Source organism: Fringilla coelebs, assembly GCF_963513975.1.
Source record: "Fringilla coelebs genome assembly, chromosome: 7".
Classification (NCBI taxonomy): Eukaryota; Metazoa; Chordata; class Aves; order Passeriformes; family Fringillidae; genus Fringilla; species Fringilla coelebs.
Window position 1 is genome coordinate 1,459,015 of NC_140035.1, and position 16,625 is coordinate 1,475,639.

A 16,625-nucleotide genomic window follows, 5' to 3' on the forward strand; every position below is an offset into this window, starting at 1 on the left:
GCCATCTTGTTCTGCTGTGGTAGAACCAACATATTGAGATTTATTTTAAAGTTTCACGGTTAATTGATGCTCAGATCTCCTAGAGGTTATACTAACTAACTGATATTTAAATGAAATCCTATAATTCCAGGATTTGGACTATCTATCATTTGCCCCATTCTGTGAAAGCTGGATAATGGTTTCACCATTAATGTAGGTGAAATGCTGTTATTTTTTGCACAATTTTCTTTACAGCTTTGAATTTGTATGAATGAGGAGCTGATAGAAAGGTGTTTATCCTTTGGAATGATGCACTGTATAACATATGTTGTGATGATTACATTGTTAAAATAATTGGTGTAATTTTTTTTATTGTAACAGAACTGCTACAAATCTGACCTTGAGTGGCTGCGGGGCATTGGCTGGGTCCCAATTGGTTCCTTGGAAGTCGAGAAAGCCAAGAGAGCAGGGGAGATCCTGAGTGACAAAATTTACCGCCAGCATCCGGACACCATCAAGTTCACCAGTGTCACGGATTCCCTGGAGATGGTGTTGGCCAAGCAGAATGCAGACATCATGAACAAGGTGAGTCCTGATCCCTCTGGGTGACACATCAGAGGTGTCTGCCTCAGCCCTGGAGACAGGACTGGGAATGATCTGAGCACAAGCAATGCTGCAGTTCAAGCATGATGTGTTTTCAGTCATTGTGCTCTTATTATTTCACTCAAAACTCTAAGGTCAGCTCATGGAAGACTCAGATTAGTGTAATATTCTGCATTTTACATTTAAATATTTTCCTTGGTGTGTGTGTGCATTAGGCTCTAATAATTCTTTGGTTTATTCATTATTCTGAAGCAATGTGGCAGTTTCCTTCTTGTTTTTAAACTCCCTCATATAAATTCTCCTTTTGTTGATGTTGCTTTTAGCATATTAACACATAACTGTATATCCGTGCTATAATTTATAGTGTCATAATAGGGTTTGGGTTGGAAGGTACATTAAAAATCATTTTGTTCCAACCTCCTGCCATGGGAAGGGACAATTTCCCCTAGACCAGGTTCCTATCATTTTAATTAATGTGCTTTCCATGTTTATTGAGATATTAACTTGGTTTTGAATGCCCCATCAATCTCTTCCTGTTTTCTTTTTTAGCGTTTGTACACTGAAGCGTGGAACAAAGACAAGACCTCCATTCATGTCATGCCTGACACCCCCGAAATCCTGCTGGCCAAACAGAACCGAGTGAACTACAGTGAGGTGAGTGCAGCTGAGACAGTTAAAGGGTTTCTCATAAATAAAATTTTCATCATGTTTGATTTTTCAATAATGGTAAAATATTGTCAAGTTGTTTATTTTCATTCATGGCCAGTTCCAGTCCTGAAATCAAAGTTGTTCTACCACAAAAATGTATTTTCTTTTAAAATATATTGTCCCCCATAAATGAGAAATAATTTTTACAGCAAGTCGTGGAAATAGGCAGTTTAGCTTTTTAAATGTTCCCGTCTTTGCCTTCCCTAAATGATTTCCATTTTCCAAACATCTGCAATAAAATTACAAGGTCTTTGAAATCTGTTTCTTTTTCTTTTCTACAGAACAGTATTAAAATTGTGTGAAGATGAACAATATTGTTTAGGAACTTCATTTGTTTTACTGCACAGTTATGCTGAACTGAAATGCAATTTTGAATTTGGTTTTTTAAAACTAAAATGTGATTCTTTCTCACAGAAAATGTACAAACTGGCCTTGGAAGAGTCAAAGAAGAAGGGCTATGATTTGCGTTTTGATGCCATTCCCATTCAGTCTGCCAAAGCCTCCAGGGAGATTGCCAGTGAGGTGAGCAGGCTGTGTTCTCATTTCTCTGTGGATTTGGTAATGGAAAAGAATTAGAATCTTTGTTCACTTGTTTGCTAATGTCACATTTCATAAAATAGATAACATAGAAATCTGTTTTCATAGTGATTCTACCACATGTCTTAAGTGCACAAAAAAATGGATACCCAGTAATTTTTATATGAGTTATGTATCACAGTAATGAATAAATATAATAACGTGAAGATTATTTATATGCTCTCCATTGCTATCCATGGATGTTCAAGAAGGATGAACAAAAAGAGGCAGGAGTTTATGTTAGAATTTGTCAAGATAATTTCTGATTCAAAATAGGAAGTCCTTTAAAATCTGTCCCCAAAAGATATAAGTAAATAAATTCTAAAACTCTAAATGCTTGACTTTTCTGGAGGAAATAAATAATTCTGTTTCAGTGTCACATTGAAATCCAAAACATTGGAATACAAAACCAGGGGAAAAACTCTGCAATGACTGCAACAGGTTTTGTTTCAAGCGTTAGGCAATATCACTAAGAGACAGATGATAACAGATTTTTTGTGCTCTTTGTTTTTCTACCAAGAAATCTATTTAAATACTTGTGTTAGAAAAGGATAAAATATATTAATATATATATGGATTTTTTTGTCCATAGTACAAGTACAAGGAAGGGTATCGGAAGCAGCTGGGCCACCACATTGGGGCCAGGAACATCGAGGATGACCCCAAGATGATGTGGTCGATGCATGTGGCCAAGATCCAGAGTGACAGGGAGTACAAGAAGGACTTTGAGAAGTCCAAGACAAGGTTCAGCAGCCCCGTGGACATGCTGGGAATTGTGTTGGCCAAGAAGTGCCAGCAGCTGGTGAGCGACGCCGACTACCGGCACTACCTGCACCAGTGGATCTGTCTGCCTGACCAGAACGATGTGATCCACGCCAAGCAAGCCTATGACCTGCAGAGTGATGTGAGCAAATCCTTAAATTTGTAACACAGAATTTCTGTAACACAGTATTTCTGTAACACAGTATTTTTGTAACACAGTAATTCCGTAATAGAGTAATTCTGTAATACAAAATTAGGTCTAGCACAATCTAATTTTTAAAATATGGATGATAAACCCCTAGTCGCTTGCATCAGACTTGTTGAAATGTTTTCATTCTTTCATTCTTTCAATTCTTTCATTAAATTTATGTTTAATCCTATTTTTCCAGTCCTTAACCTGAGGTATAGTTTGTGTGTTACTCTGATTCTAGAATTGCGCTCCAATACCTCTTTTATTTTTCTTTTCAAATAATTATTTTATTTAATCTTCAAAAACAATTGTTTTCAGAACCATATCCTCAGAAACATGCCCAGTTGTTCATAAATTATGTGCTTGTTTGTATTAATTCTAATATTTGATCACACTTAACCATGTATAACAAACTTTCAAATTTTTTCAGGCTGTTTACAAATCAGACCTGGAATGGCTGAGAGGCATTGGATGGGTTCCTATTGGCTCCTTGGAGGTTGAGAAAGCCAAGAAAGCTGGAGAAATCCTCAGTGACAGGAAGTATCGGCAGCCTGCAGACCAAATCAAATTCACCAGCGTGACCGATTCCTTGGCCATGGTCTTAGCCAAGCAAAATGCTGAGATCATGAACAAGGTGAGGGTGGTACTGCCAGTTAAAAGAACTTGTTCATGAGGTGAAAAATTCAAAATACAAAGTAAAACCAAAAATTTGTGGATTTAGAGAAAGTTGATGTCCAAATTCAGCCATTGTACAGGAAAGCTGTTCTCTCGGGGCTCAGTCTGAAGTGAGCAGTTGGCAAAAATCTCCAGATAAAAGTCCCTTAAATCACAGATTTTTCCGAGAGTAATACTTCATGATGAACAAGTAATGAGGAAATACCTGAAGTTCTCTGGATGTGAAACTTCTGCAACATATCTCAGCTCTGGAGGGTGAAAGTCACTAAGTACCTCCTCCTTTATAACAAACATAATCAAACAACTTATACAGAATAATTAATACACTTTTCCTCCTAAGGCTGTTTCTCTACAATTCAAAATCTATCAGTTGCTGCACCAGCTTAACCTGAGAAAAAATGAGGAGGGACAAAATTTTCTTGAGCTGTTCAGAGAGAAACTTTGCTGTGTCAGGGTATTAGAGCTTGCTGGGACTACCCCTTGCAGTTTGTAAAATAATTGTAATAGTAAAATAATTTCATAGAGAACTGTTTGTAAAGGGCTGTTTTCCTCTCTCACAGCGCTTGTACACGGAAGCCTGGGATGCAGACAAGAAGTCCATCCATGTCATGCCTGACACACCAGACATTCTACTAGCAAAGGCCAATGCAGCCAACGTTAGCAAAGTAAGGACATTTAAACATTTACTGAACTAGTGGAAATTCAGAGTTAAGTCAGCATTTGTTTAATCATAAAGATGTTTTGAATCACGCATTCATGAAAAATTTGAGAGACAATTACAAAATGTAGAAATCCCATCTTTCAGAATATTGATGAGCCATTTTCTGTCTTTTCTTGTGTAGAAACTTTATATACAAGCCTGGGAAGAGGCCAAGAAGAAGGGTTATGACATGAGAGCTGATGCAATTCCAATCAAAACTGCAAAAGCATCAAGAGATATTGCGAGTGATGTATGTTATTCCTTTACATTTATTTTCAGTTCCCTTAAAAACAACAATATGTATTTTTGTGATCAGTAGCAATAGGAAATGATGGGACCTTCATCCCAGATTCACTTCTGTTTGTATTTCCAGTACAAGTACAAAGAAACCCACGAGAAGCAGAAAGGCCACTACATTGGGTGCCCCAGTGCCAAGGATGACCCCAAGCTGGCGCAGGCTGCGCGCGCCATGGCCCTGCAGAACGACCGCCTCTACAAGAAGGCCTACAACGATTCCAAGACCCAGATCCACATCCCTGTGGATGCCCTGTCGGTGCAGGCAGCCAAGGAGTGCCAGAACTTGGTCAGTGACATTGACTACAGGCAGTACCTGCACCAGTGGACCTGCCTTCCTGACCAGAACGACGTGATCCACGCGCGGCAGGCCTACGACCTGCAGAGCGATGTGAGTGACAGTCACTGTAGGAAAGCTTTAGGGCAGTTGTGTGAGGCTTTGTTTGTTAGTGACTGCCAAATACACTTTCAAATGTGCATTCACGGGCCTGTGGTCTGTCCTGGTATGTTTATTTTATCCTTTCCAACGGATTTCAGTGTGGGTGCCAGAAATATTTGGGGCATTTCATAAGGAAGCCGTGTTTTCTTGGTCTGCTTGAGAATGTTTGCTTTCAGACTCCCCTGAAAGTAGGGGGGGGTCATGCCCCTGGTCATGCCCCTCGTTTGAATGCAGTGTCTTAAAAGTATCATTGTTTCTGTGCAAATCAGGGGTGCTGTGTCTAGAAAGGACCTGATGCAGCAGAGCATCACTGGCTGCTTGTTGTGTAAAGAGTATGAGAATAAGTTGGGGAAGGGCTTATAAAAAACCTTCTTGCATTTAGAATCCCAAATTGGCTTGGGTTGGAAAAGACCATCTTATTCCAACCCACTGCCATGGGCAAGGGACACCTTCCAGTAGACTTGATTATTCAGAGCTTCATCCAGACTGGTCTCAAACATCTCCAGGCACTGAGAGTCCATCAGCTCTCTGGGCTAAGAATTACCTCTGCAATGCCAGTAATCCTTGGTTTGTTTGTAGAACGTGTACAAGTCTGACCTGGAATGGCTGCGAGGCATTGGCTGGCTGACAGAAGGGTCTGTGGATGTGGTCAAGGCCAAGAAGGCCCAGGAGATCCTCAATGACCGCCTGTACCGCACGCGGCCGGAGCAGCTGAAGTTCACCAGCATCACTGACTCCCCCGACGTTGTCCTGGCCAAGACCAACGCCATGCAGCTCAGTGATGTAAGCTCCCCTTTCACATTTCATTTCTTCCTGGTGGAGAGTAGAATTTCTATGGTGGGAATGACGAAGTTTTGCAAGTTGGAATTACTGAAGTATTCCTCTTGGTGTTTTTTTTCTCACCATACTGAATTGCCATTTTCTTCCTTTCTCTTCAGCGTCTGTATCGTGAGGCCTGGAATAAAGACAAGACCCAGATTTCCCTCCCTTCAGACACTCCTGTCATGCTGCAGTCCAAAGTCAATGCTCTCAACATTAGCAATGTAAGAAAATAACATGAAATATTTGTGAAGTCTTAGAAAATGAAGGCTGGTAATTGTTCTTCCAGTTTTTGCTGTAAATGGTGGTGCACAAATTCATCTTCTAATGTGCTTGTAAACAGGAAATTACATCCAGAGGCTTTTTATCACCTCTCAGCCTATCAACAGGTTGTGTGTTCAGGAACAAACTCCCAAGTTCAGTGTGCAAATCCACACAACTTCTGCTCCCTTTGGCAAAACCTGCCAAATACATTCCATGGAGTTGTTGGAGTCTGCAGACATAGTGGTCTGTCTTCAGGAATATTTCTTCTGCCTCTCTGAGTTTTAATCTTGCACCTGCTTTAAGTCATGAGTTTTCTGTTGAGACACTTGCCAGGATCATTATTGTCAATCTGGCAGCTACAGGAAGCAAACAGGGCTCCCAAGCTGGTCATTCCAAGTAAGTAGTTTTTTAGAGAAGGCATTTCCCTATGTTTAACAAAGGTGATTAATTTTCTTTACAGAAACATTATCAGAAAGCCTGGGATGAGGTCAAGGCGAAAGGCTACGACCTAAGAGCAGATGCCATTCCCATCAAACAAGCCAAGGCCTCCAGAGACATTGCCAGTGAGGTACAGCCTTCTCTTTGTGTGCTGCTTCTGTCTTAGCAGAACTGAGTGAAGCTCACTGATGGCTGTGTCCAGGTGAGCAACACACCTTCTGTTCTCTCTGCGTTTCCAGTACAAGTACAAAGAAACCCACGAGAAGCAGAAAGGCCACTACATTGGGTGCCCCAGTGCCAAGGATGACCCCAAGCTGGCGCAGGCTGCGCGCGCCATGGCCTTGCAGAACGACCGTCTCTACAAGAAGGCCTACAACGATTCCAAGACCCAGATCCACATCCCTGTGGATGCCCTGTCGGTGCAGGCAGCCAAGGAGTGCCAGAACTTGGTCAGTGACGTTGACTACAGGCAGTACCTGCACCAGTGGACCTGCCTTCCTGACCAGAACGACGTGATCCACGCGCGGCAGGCCTACGACCTGCAGAGCGACGTGAGTGCCCACAGAGATGTGTAGTTTTATTATTTAAGAGATTATAACCTTATTCTGATTGTTCAATGCTATATAGTCACAACAGATTTATGTTGAGACTGTTTTCTTAAATTTTTTTGTTTCTGCTATTATGTGCTCTTTTATACCCTTAAAAAGCATTGGTTTTATCTCTGAATATTGTAAAGCTTAAGTTGATCCTATGTTACATAATGCTTTTGGACAGATCTGATTTGGAGAGCCTGAAGGATTTGTCTTTCTTGCTTTGATGGGATTTAGGAGTAAGAGCTGTTGGCTGCCTTGGAATCAGGTGGCTTTTGTTACTTCTGTTTGCTTGAGCAAGCTTGGAAATTTATTTAAATGGAAGAAAACTCTGTGAGGTAGCCAGTGAGAGGTTTTAGTGGCTGAATGCAAAGCAGGAGTCAGTGCAGCTGATTTCTTGACCTGACTTTGCTGCTTATCAATTCCTCTTCTATTATTTCAATTACAAGCTTTGGAGATGAGGTTCCTGTTCCTTGCTGTTTGTCAGTTTTCCTGGTAGGCAGCTTGGGGTTTTGTTGGGACTTGTAAATTGTTGAAAAGACTAGAGGAATAAGTGTTTTGGAGGGGATAGGAAGACTCTTCTAAGCTTTTAATATTAATCATCTTTAACTGCAACTCCTTTCAGTTGTTTCTCCTTACAAGGTTTAGAATGGGCTGTTTAAGAACTGAACTACTTAAAAACTTGTGGCCAGATTTAATTTTACTTATGACACTGAACATCTCCTGTCAATAAAAAGGATTCATCTGACTCTAGCTAGGTTTATAAAACATAATCTGCTTTGCATAGCTTAAAATAATTAAGACAATAACTTTAAACAATGTTTTCCTTTTCTGACCATCTCACCCAGGCTGTGTACAGGTCAGACCTAGAGTGGCTCCGTGGAATTGGGTGGTTGCCCAACGACTCTCCAGAAATTAAGAGGGTGAAGAATGCCCAGGATCTCCTGAGTGACAACGTGTATAGGACCCCCATTGACAGTGTGAAGTACACCAGTGTTGTGGATTCCCCAGATGTTGTTCTGGCCAAAACCAACGCTGAACAGATCAGCATTGTACGTTCCAACCTCCTCAAAGCTGCCTCCCCACTAGAAACTACAGCTAAAGAGAAATCTCACTGCTAAAATGTAAAACTGATCAGTGGTGTTTTAAGTTTAATGCTTTTCCAAACATTTTACTCTTTGGAGATGATAGTTGAGGAGAGATTTATGGGATTTTATGTTATTGATAAATGAAATTCCATAAGTCTGATGATATTATTAAATGATTGTTTTAACAGCAAAAATATAAAGAAGCCTGGGAAAAGGACAAGACTATGATCCACATCATGCCAGACACCCCTGAAATCAACCTAGCCAAGGCTAATGCTGTTAATTACAGCCAGGTATGTTTATCATTCTGTTTTCTCTAAAATAGTATGTGGATTACATAATTCTAAGGGGTTGAATCTCTGTGAATCTCATTGAAGTCTACCCTCAAACAGGGCTTGTGGCATTCCCTTCCCTCTACTGAATATCCTTAAAGTATTTATCCATTTTAAAATAAATATTTGCATTCAGCTATTTAAAAATTATTAATATCATGTTCCACTGAGGGAATACTTTATTAAAATGGATGACAATCCAAGGCGTATCAATATTTTCTACACTTTTACAAACATCCTTTTTGTGCTTTATAGGTTGCACAACTGGTGTTGCATGTTTTAGAGGCAGCTGCATTTATGGTTAGGATCAGGAGTACTGCTCAAAAAATTTCATGGTATTTCAGCAAATAAATGGCTGGGGATTCTGTTTCTGTAATGGCAAATGCCAGAGCATTCAGCATATGTGTGATGTTTTATCTGTCTCTTCAGAAACAATATAAAGGAGCTTGGGATGAGCTGAAGATGAGCTACGATTTGAGAGCAGATGCAATTCCAATCAAGACAGCCAAGGCTTCTAGAGAGATTGCCAGTGATGTAAGTGCCAAAAGAGGCATCTCCCGTGCTCCAAGAGCCCTTTCTAGCTGTTACTGATGGTGACCTCTGCTCTTCCCCAGTACAAATACAAGCTGGATCACGAGAAGCAGAAAGGACACTACGTGGGAGTGCCGAATGCAAAGGGAGATTCCAAAATCCAGTTTGCCCTGGATGTGGCCAAAGTTCAGAGCGAACGAGAGTACAAGAAGCACTTTGCCAAGCAGAAGACCCAGTGCCACCTGCCAGTGGACATGATGTCCATCGTGTCAGCCAAGCACGGGCAGGCCCTGGTGAGCGACGCCGACTACCGGCACTACCTGCACCAGTGGATCTGCCTGCCTGACCAGAACGACGTCATTCATGCCAGGCAAGCCTACGACCTCCAGAGCGATGTAAGTTCACCTGAAAACACCCCTTAACTTAGTCCTGTATTGCCTCTTCTTGTTCTGTTTCAGCTCTAGGGAGTGGGAATCTGTTCCTGAATTCAGGGAATTCACCTTGCTCTTTGTTAGAGTTGCAAAGTGTAGGCCGCTTATAAATGGTTGAAGGGCGATAAATTCAGATGTAAGGCTCATGTTGGAACTACTGTTGCCCTTTTAACCACTGGATTAAATTCTGTTATTTATGAATCTTGCTGGATTGTCCAGGGAAATGTAGCTAAGAGCATGGACCCTCTTTTGTTTTCCCAGGCTGTTTATAAAGCTGATTTGGAATGGCTGCGGGGAATCGGATGGTTGCCAAATGATTCCCTTGGAGTCAAACATGTCAAATATGCTGGAGATCTCCTGAGTGAGGTAACCAAATGTTTTTCAATACTAAAATTTTTTCAGGGGTATTTGTCACTCAAAGTATTTTAAATGGTTTAAACAATTAGGATTTTTTTCAAATGAAAAGTGCAAATGCAATGTTTTCACAACATTCATTGTCTATGGAGAGGTTTTTCTCCATGAGAACTTCCTTTTCTTGTATATTTTATTCAGAATTGCTGTATTAGGCATCAAATGTTCCAGGGTGATCTGTTCTTCTCTTTCTTGTACAGAGGAAATACCGCACGAAAGCTGAAACTCTCCCGTTCACTCCAGTGGCTGACAGAGTTGATTATGTCACAGCAAAGAATAGCACTGAAATCCTCAGTGATGTAAGTTTGCTCTCAGTGTCTGGGCTACATTTGACTTCTGTGATTCTGTATTTAATGTGCTTTGTCTACCAGCCTTGCCAGTTCAGGGGTTGGTTTGTTATTTTGTGAGTAAATTATGGTGTTTTCCCAGTTCTGTGAGGGTGCTACAAGGCAGTCATTTCTTTCTGTGTCCTAGATTAAATACCACAAAGAATGGAATGAGGCCAAGACAAATTATACTCTCACAGATACACCACAGCTGGACATGGCCCGAGAGGCAGCCAGAATTCTAAATCAGGTGCGTGGTCTCTCCTTGACAGTTTCTACTCACATTTTGAGGTATGTAGAAAACCTGCCTTACTGATAACAACCTGAAGGAAGGATTTGTTATCCTTATGCTTCTAAATAAATTACATACATACAGTAATCCTTATCATTGTAGTAGTGTTGAATTCCTCATCACTTTTATTTCTCACAGAATTTGTACAAGGAAAGTTGGGAGAAAGAAAAAGCCACTGGTTACCTCCTGCCTCCTGACACGGTGCAGATTACTCATGCCAAGCACTCGAGTGACGTCCAAAGTGAGGTAATGATTCTTCTCATTAGGAAGATGAGTGCTTGGAAGGCTAAAATGTTAAAGGCCTTGAAATTTTACAAACAGACTAAAAAAGCTTTCCATCTGGGGTAACATCCAGACTTTTCATGGCCTGTGAATTCCACTTTCTCCAAATAATTCATCTATCTTTGTGATTATGGAGATCTTAGTGCTGAAGGTCAGATTCCCTCCACATTCCCTCTCTCCAGAAACAGTCCTTTCAAAATCAACTGAGCTGGACTTCCATATTTTATAAGTGTTAAATAAAAAAAAAGTGAAAAATTTGAAGTGATACTATTATTATAACATATATGGCTCTGATTTCACTTTTTGGCATATCAAAATTTCTAGGCCAGTACACACTTTTAATTTTTAACATAATGGATCTTGAGATTATTACATGACTCTTATTTGGAATAAACATTTTGTCAATACAGTGTGATGTAAATACCATAAGTAAGCATCCACTCTTCAGACAATCTCTAAAAATTTGTTGCCAAAATGAGACTAAATGTGCTTGTTAGAAAACGTTTTTTTAGCAAGTCTTTCCTCTTGTGTTAACAATACCTTTTACTGAAAATGGGGAGTGTATTAAACTAGAAAATGCTATATTTTTTAACTGGTAGGTTTATACAAGGTAATATTATTGTCTCTGACCAGATTTTTATCTGGTGATATACTGAAAACCTAAGGCTGCATTTGGCAACTCCCTGTCTCATCTGCCTTTTATGCTGACAAAGCTGAAGCTGTTCCCAGGTTAAAACCAGAGTGGGTACAACCAGTGCTGATTTTCTCTGTGTTTCTCCCCTCTCCCACCAGCTGAAATACAAAGCTGAGTATGTCAAGCAGAGAGGTCACTACGTGGGAGTTGCCAAGATGAGGGATGACCCCAAGCTGGTGTGGTACGAGCACGCGGGCGAGATCCAGAGCGACAGGCTGTACAAATCAGACTACAACAAAACCAAGTCCAAAATCCACATACCTTCAGATGCCATGTCAGTTGTGGCTGCAAAGGAGGGCCAGAACTTGGTCAGTGATGTTGACTACAGGCAGTACCTGCACCAGTGGACCTGCCTTCCTGACCAGAACGACGTGATCCACGCGCGGCAGGCCTACGACCTGCAGAGCGATGTGAGTGATGGTGCAGCCCTATGAGGTCCTTTCCACATGGTCTGGCCTAAGGATATTGCCCACGGCGCGTAATCCATCCTGAGTTCAGTAATTTCTGTCCTTTTGCATTGTCTTTCTGGTTTAGAACATTTATAAAGCTGATTTGGAGTGGCTCCGTGGCTGTGGTTGGATCCCTCTCGATTCGGTGGAGCATAAGAAGGTTAAGAATGCACAAGAACTGATAAACAAGGTGAGAGAAAATATTTCTACAGTTCCACAATTGGGACTTCTTTCTCATGCTCAGTGTTTAAGACATCAATTCACCTCTTTGCAGAGAGCGTACACAAAAGAAGCCCTGGAGAACTTTTCCAAATACACCAGTGTGGTTGACACTCCTGAGATCACTTTGGCAAAGATGAACTCTGTCAATCAGAGTGATGTATGTACCTTTTTTTTTTAAGTAAAAATTCATATAGAAGAATTAAGAGATTATTTAATTGCTTTTGCAAACTATACTAGTTTTAGCCTTATATATTTGTGCGTGTACCTCATTAATAACAGGCTTCCCTGGAGGGAACAATTTAGTAAGAAGTGATATGAATGAACAACACAGTACTGCTGTTCAAATAATTTAACATTTTCCTGTAGAAGAATATGCCAGCTCTAAGTCCCTCACTTAGAGCTGGCATAGATTTTTCTTACAGAAGACTGAGTCCTGTTCTTGATGAGCAATTCTTGGAATTCCTGGTGTTGCTAAACTGTATTTGCAGAGAAGTATCTTAAATTTTTCAAGAATACCGTGTGGTTTTTGAGGTGACACAGTAACATTTTCTGTGTATTACAATGGTTGGAATGTCCTACACAGCATTATTACATTATGACACAAGAGAAAATTAATGTCTACTACTAATAAATGGACTAATGGGATTAAAAATGGGTATTTCTCCTTTGGGATTAACACTGTTTTTGATTTCTTTTGTAGCTAAAATACAAAGAAACATTTAACCAGGAGAAAGGCCAGTACATTGGGTCTGATGATACTCCTGCTCTGCACCATGCCAAAGACATGGCCTTGCTCCACAGTGAGGTGAGATCCCATAAATATCAGCCTTTGAAATATGGGCACTAGGGAGGTTATTTAATCCCTTTTTTCTTCAGCTTTCCTGTTTGGATCACTGGAATCAGGATGATTTCTTTCCTTATTGAAGTGATCTCAAAGGACAGCTGTGTGGTGCTTGGAAGTCATAATGGTGTGACAAAACCAAATATAATTCCATCCAATAATATCTTTGGAGACTACTGATTAATTTTACATTTACTTTTTGTGTAAGAAATGAAAACTGTAGATGATTTACATAATTAAGCAGTTACTTTTGAGTAGTCTCATTGATTTTAATGAGAAACCTCAATTTTTTTAAAGTATAAGCAATTACTCATTCATTTGAGTAGGCACTTCATAATTTAATCTGAAGGTGAATGTATTTAATATTTAACAAAAAAGTATTAGGAAAGTGCCATTGACACTAGTGTTTCTTTAATAAACACCAATATTTCTTGAAGATTTTTCACAATTTTGATAATCTATAGAATTATCAATGTCAATTCAATATTGCAATTTTATAACAGAGCTCATATCTATATTTTGGATATTTTTATTACCCTTCTGGTATAAATGTAATAAAGAAAGCAGAAATCAGCTCAAATGTGTGCTTAAAGAGCTACCTAAACTGAACACTTGTCCAGTTTGCCTTATACTGAATGACTGTTCAAAATTTACATTCTACATTTAATTTATTGGGAACCACTCTGTAAAAATATTCTGTATTTCATGTTATATCCCATGTGTGTATAAATGTGAAATAGGATTGATTTTTTTCATTAAATCTGTGTGTGCTTTTTCTTGTCTAGAAACATTACAAGAAGGCTTGGGAGCTGAGCAAGCCCATTGGATACTCTCTGGATGAGAAATACGTTCCACTTGTGGGAGCCAAACATGCAAACCAAATCAACAGTGAGGTCAGGAGGGATTTCCCATCCTTTCCCTTTCCCCCCCCCCCCCAGTATGTTGTTAGAATGAACATTAATATTAAAATGAATATTTTTCAGCTTAAATACAAGGAAATATATGAGAAGCTGAAAGGCCACTACCTGGCTGGGAAGGATATTAGTGATTTCCCCAGTGTCATTCACTCCCTGGAATTCCAGAAAATGAGGAGTGCGGTAAGGAATGAACCGCTCTGGAATATTTTCCATTTCCTTTATTTCACCATTTATTTCACCGATGAAATTCACTATTTCATTACTTAAACATAAATACTGCAAAGTTTAATCAAACTGTAGAATCACAGGATCGTTAAGGTTGGAAAAGACTTCCAAGATCAAGTCCAACCTTAACATAAATCCACAATAATACCAGTAAAAATTATTTCAACATGTTTGTGTTTCCTGAATGCTTATTTTATATGTGGGTTGAATTATTGAATTTAAAATTATTTAGGAGATTGAGAAGGGATTTGTTCAGCTATTAGGAATACTAAGGAAAAAAACCCCTTTTTCTTTTTCAGTATAAAGATCTGAGCAGTAAAAAATACCATGTGGGATTCATTTCCTTTACAAATAAAAGTGTAGATTTTGAGCTGAAATAGGAATTTAAGAACTGGAAAAGTAAATGCACATTTGGTGTGTTGCTGTTGTCAGCACTGCACATACAACATGTCATGCAGGGACTAAAATCAGTGTAATCCCAAATATTCTGTCTTTAATTAGATGCAAACCATGTGTGGAGCATGAGCTTTTTAATCCTGAGGACTTGTTAGTTTTCTCATCAGCTGTTAAAACTGCAAGTGAAGGTAATTGTTGTCCTTCTAGAAATTTGTCAAAATAAAAGGTGATTAATATCCAAGTAAAGATTTCTATCCTGTTGAATCCCATGGCAGTTTAGCTACTAAATCCAGGTACCACATCTCAGATTATGCTGCCACCTTTTAGTCCAGAATCCAAAGTTACACAGAAAATCACTCTGATTTCTTCTCATCTTTTCCCCAATCTTTGCTTTCCAGCTGGCCTACAGAAAGAACTATGAAGACACCAAGAAAAATGTCCATATCCCCACTGACATGATGAACCACGTGCTGGCCAAGAAGTGCCAGTACATCCTCAGTGACCTGGAGTACCGCCACTACTTCCACCAGTGGAGCTGCTCCCCTGAGGAGAACGATGTCATTCACGCCAGGAAAGCCCAGGAGATCCTCAGTGATGTATGTTTATCATTTATTCAGAGCCATAGATTAGGCTGGCTTGGAAGGGACCCATCAAGGTCATCCAGCACACCCCAAAAATCCCACCAGGAGCCTGAGGGCATTGTCCAAACCCTTCCAAACTTATGTGAGCTTCCTGAACCCATTTGTTTGATATTATAGCAGCCTTTCCCATCATTTTTCCCAAGTATCTTCCATAATATTTAAATATGAAATCAAATTAGTATTACATTTAATATCAATTAAACATTAAAATTCATATTTGAATATTGAATCATTATTAATTTATTGATTCATTAATATGAATTAATAACCGTGGCCTTGGATTCTTAGTACCAATCACTGCAGTGATCCTTATCTATTGTAATTGGAAATGCTGGAATTAGCACAGGGGCCAAGACAGCATCCAGAATCCTTCTGGATCCAGTGGGTCTGGAAAAGAATTCCCCTTGTTTGTTGGGGTTGTATCAGCCCACAGGTGAGAGAATGGTGCTCATATTCTGCAGTCACTGGTGTCGCAGCTTGGGCCAACCAACCTTCCCATTAAAATCTGAGGGTGTGTTAATTGCCTGGCTTAGCAGGATGCAGAATTCCTTGGTTTAATTGGTGGAAGGCAAATTTCTTCCTAACCTAATGCTCTGTTCACTTCCATGTAGTCTGTGTATAAAGATGACTTAAACTGGCTGAAGGGACTTGGATGTTACGTCTGGGATACTCCACAAATCCTACAGGCTAAGAAATCCTATGACCTGCAGAGCCAGGTAAGTCTTCCTTAAATAAATAGATAAATATCTTTATGGTTTTTTCCTTCCATTTATGATTCACTGGAGTGGACATGTCCTAGTCCAGAGCTGAATGAAGTAATTCCTGTTACATCAGAAATATTTTGTTTCAACTGTGAAAATACAGTCTTGGAGTTGCTTTTGTAGAGACATCTCTTGTGTTTTGGTGGAGGAGAAAACTTAGGAGAATGTAAAGAGAGCTGTGGTTTTAAATTTCATTATTCCTCAGTCCATACTGGCTGTATATTCAGTATTTCTATTTTATGACCTGTCACTTTCAGAGTTGATCTTAACTGAGCTGTAACCTTTGATTTCAGCTGTCCAGATGTGATTTTAAAGGAAACTGGCGAGGGTTTTCAGGTCATTTCCAGCACTAATGAGTGGTTTGTTGGTTTTGTGTCCTTAGATCAAATACACCTCTGCAGGGAAGGAGAACTTCCAGAACTTCAGTGTGGTTACAGACACCCCTGTCTACGTGACAGCTCTGCAAAGTGCTGCCAACGCCAGTGAGGTGAATTCCCACCTTTTCTGCTCAGGATTGTCCTGCTGAGCATTGAAACAATTCACTAAACCCAGCTTTCACCCTCCAGGTGAAGTACAAGGAGGAATTCCACAAAACTAAGGACAAGTACACAACTGTGACTCAGACAGTGGATTCAGAAAGAGTTCAGAGTTTGAAACATCTCTATAGTGATGTAAGTGTTTATACACGATTTTCTTTCTCTTAAGGACCCTGAATGTGGATCTTTGTTCTATTTTGTTTGTTCATTGTT

At 39.8% G+C, this 16,625-nt stretch overlaps 1 protein-coding gene across 1 annotated transcript in view; it reads left to right on the forward strand.

Annotated features, from left to right (window-relative positions):
- Positions 1 to 16,625, forward strand: part of NEB (nebulin) — a 99,021-nt gene that overhangs the window by 36,317 nt on the left and 46,079 nt on the right. The window contains exons 60-89 of the mRNA XM_084209455.1: positions 361 to 564; positions 1,132 to 1,236; positions 1,705 to 1,812; positions 2,459 to 2,770; positions 3,249 to 3,452; positions 4,054 to 4,158; positions 4,336 to 4,443; positions 4,567 to 4,878; positions 5,506 to 5,709; positions 5,865 to 5,969; positions 6,470 to 6,577; positions 6,687 to 6,998; positions 7,886 to 8,089; positions 8,314 to 8,418; positions 8,887 to 8,991; positions 9,072 to 9,383; positions 9,681 to 9,785; positions 10,031 to 10,129; positions 10,305 to 10,406; positions 10,587 to 10,694; positions 11,523 to 11,834; positions 11,959 to 12,063; positions 12,148 to 12,252; positions 12,796 to 12,900; positions 13,722 to 13,829; positions 13,920 to 14,033; positions 14,873 to 15,070; positions 15,727 to 15,831; positions 16,259 to 16,363; positions 16,443 to 16,547. Of these exons, the coding sequence (XP_084065581.1) occupies positions 361 to 564; positions 1,132 to 1,236; positions 1,705 to 1,812; positions 2,459 to 2,770; positions 3,249 to 3,452; positions 4,054 to 4,158; positions 4,336 to 4,443; positions 4,567 to 4,878; positions 5,506 to 5,709; positions 5,865 to 5,969; positions 6,470 to 6,577; positions 6,687 to 6,998; positions 7,886 to 8,089; positions 8,314 to 8,418; positions 8,887 to 8,991; positions 9,072 to 9,383; positions 9,681 to 9,785; positions 10,031 to 10,129; positions 10,305 to 10,406; positions 10,587 to 10,694; positions 11,523 to 11,834; positions 11,959 to 12,063; positions 12,148 to 12,252; positions 12,796 to 12,900; positions 13,722 to 13,829; positions 13,920 to 14,033; positions 14,873 to 15,070; positions 15,727 to 15,831; positions 16,259 to 16,363; positions 16,443 to 16,547 (4,689 nt within the window). The remainder of the gene's footprint in view (positions 1 to 360; positions 565 to 1,131; positions 1,237 to 1,704; positions 1,813 to 2,458; positions 2,771 to 3,248; positions 3,453 to 4,053; positions 4,159 to 4,335; positions 4,444 to 4,566; positions 4,879 to 5,505; positions 5,710 to 5,864; positions 5,970 to 6,469; positions 6,578 to 6,686; positions 6,999 to 7,885; positions 8,090 to 8,313; positions 8,419 to 8,886; positions 8,992 to 9,071; positions 9,384 to 9,680; positions 9,786 to 10,030; positions 10,130 to 10,304; positions 10,407 to 10,586; positions 10,695 to 11,522; positions 11,835 to 11,958; positions 12,064 to 12,147; positions 12,253 to 12,795; positions 12,901 to 13,721; positions 13,830 to 13,919; positions 14,034 to 14,872; positions 15,071 to 15,726; positions 15,832 to 16,258; positions 16,364 to 16,442; positions 16,548 to 16,625) is intronic.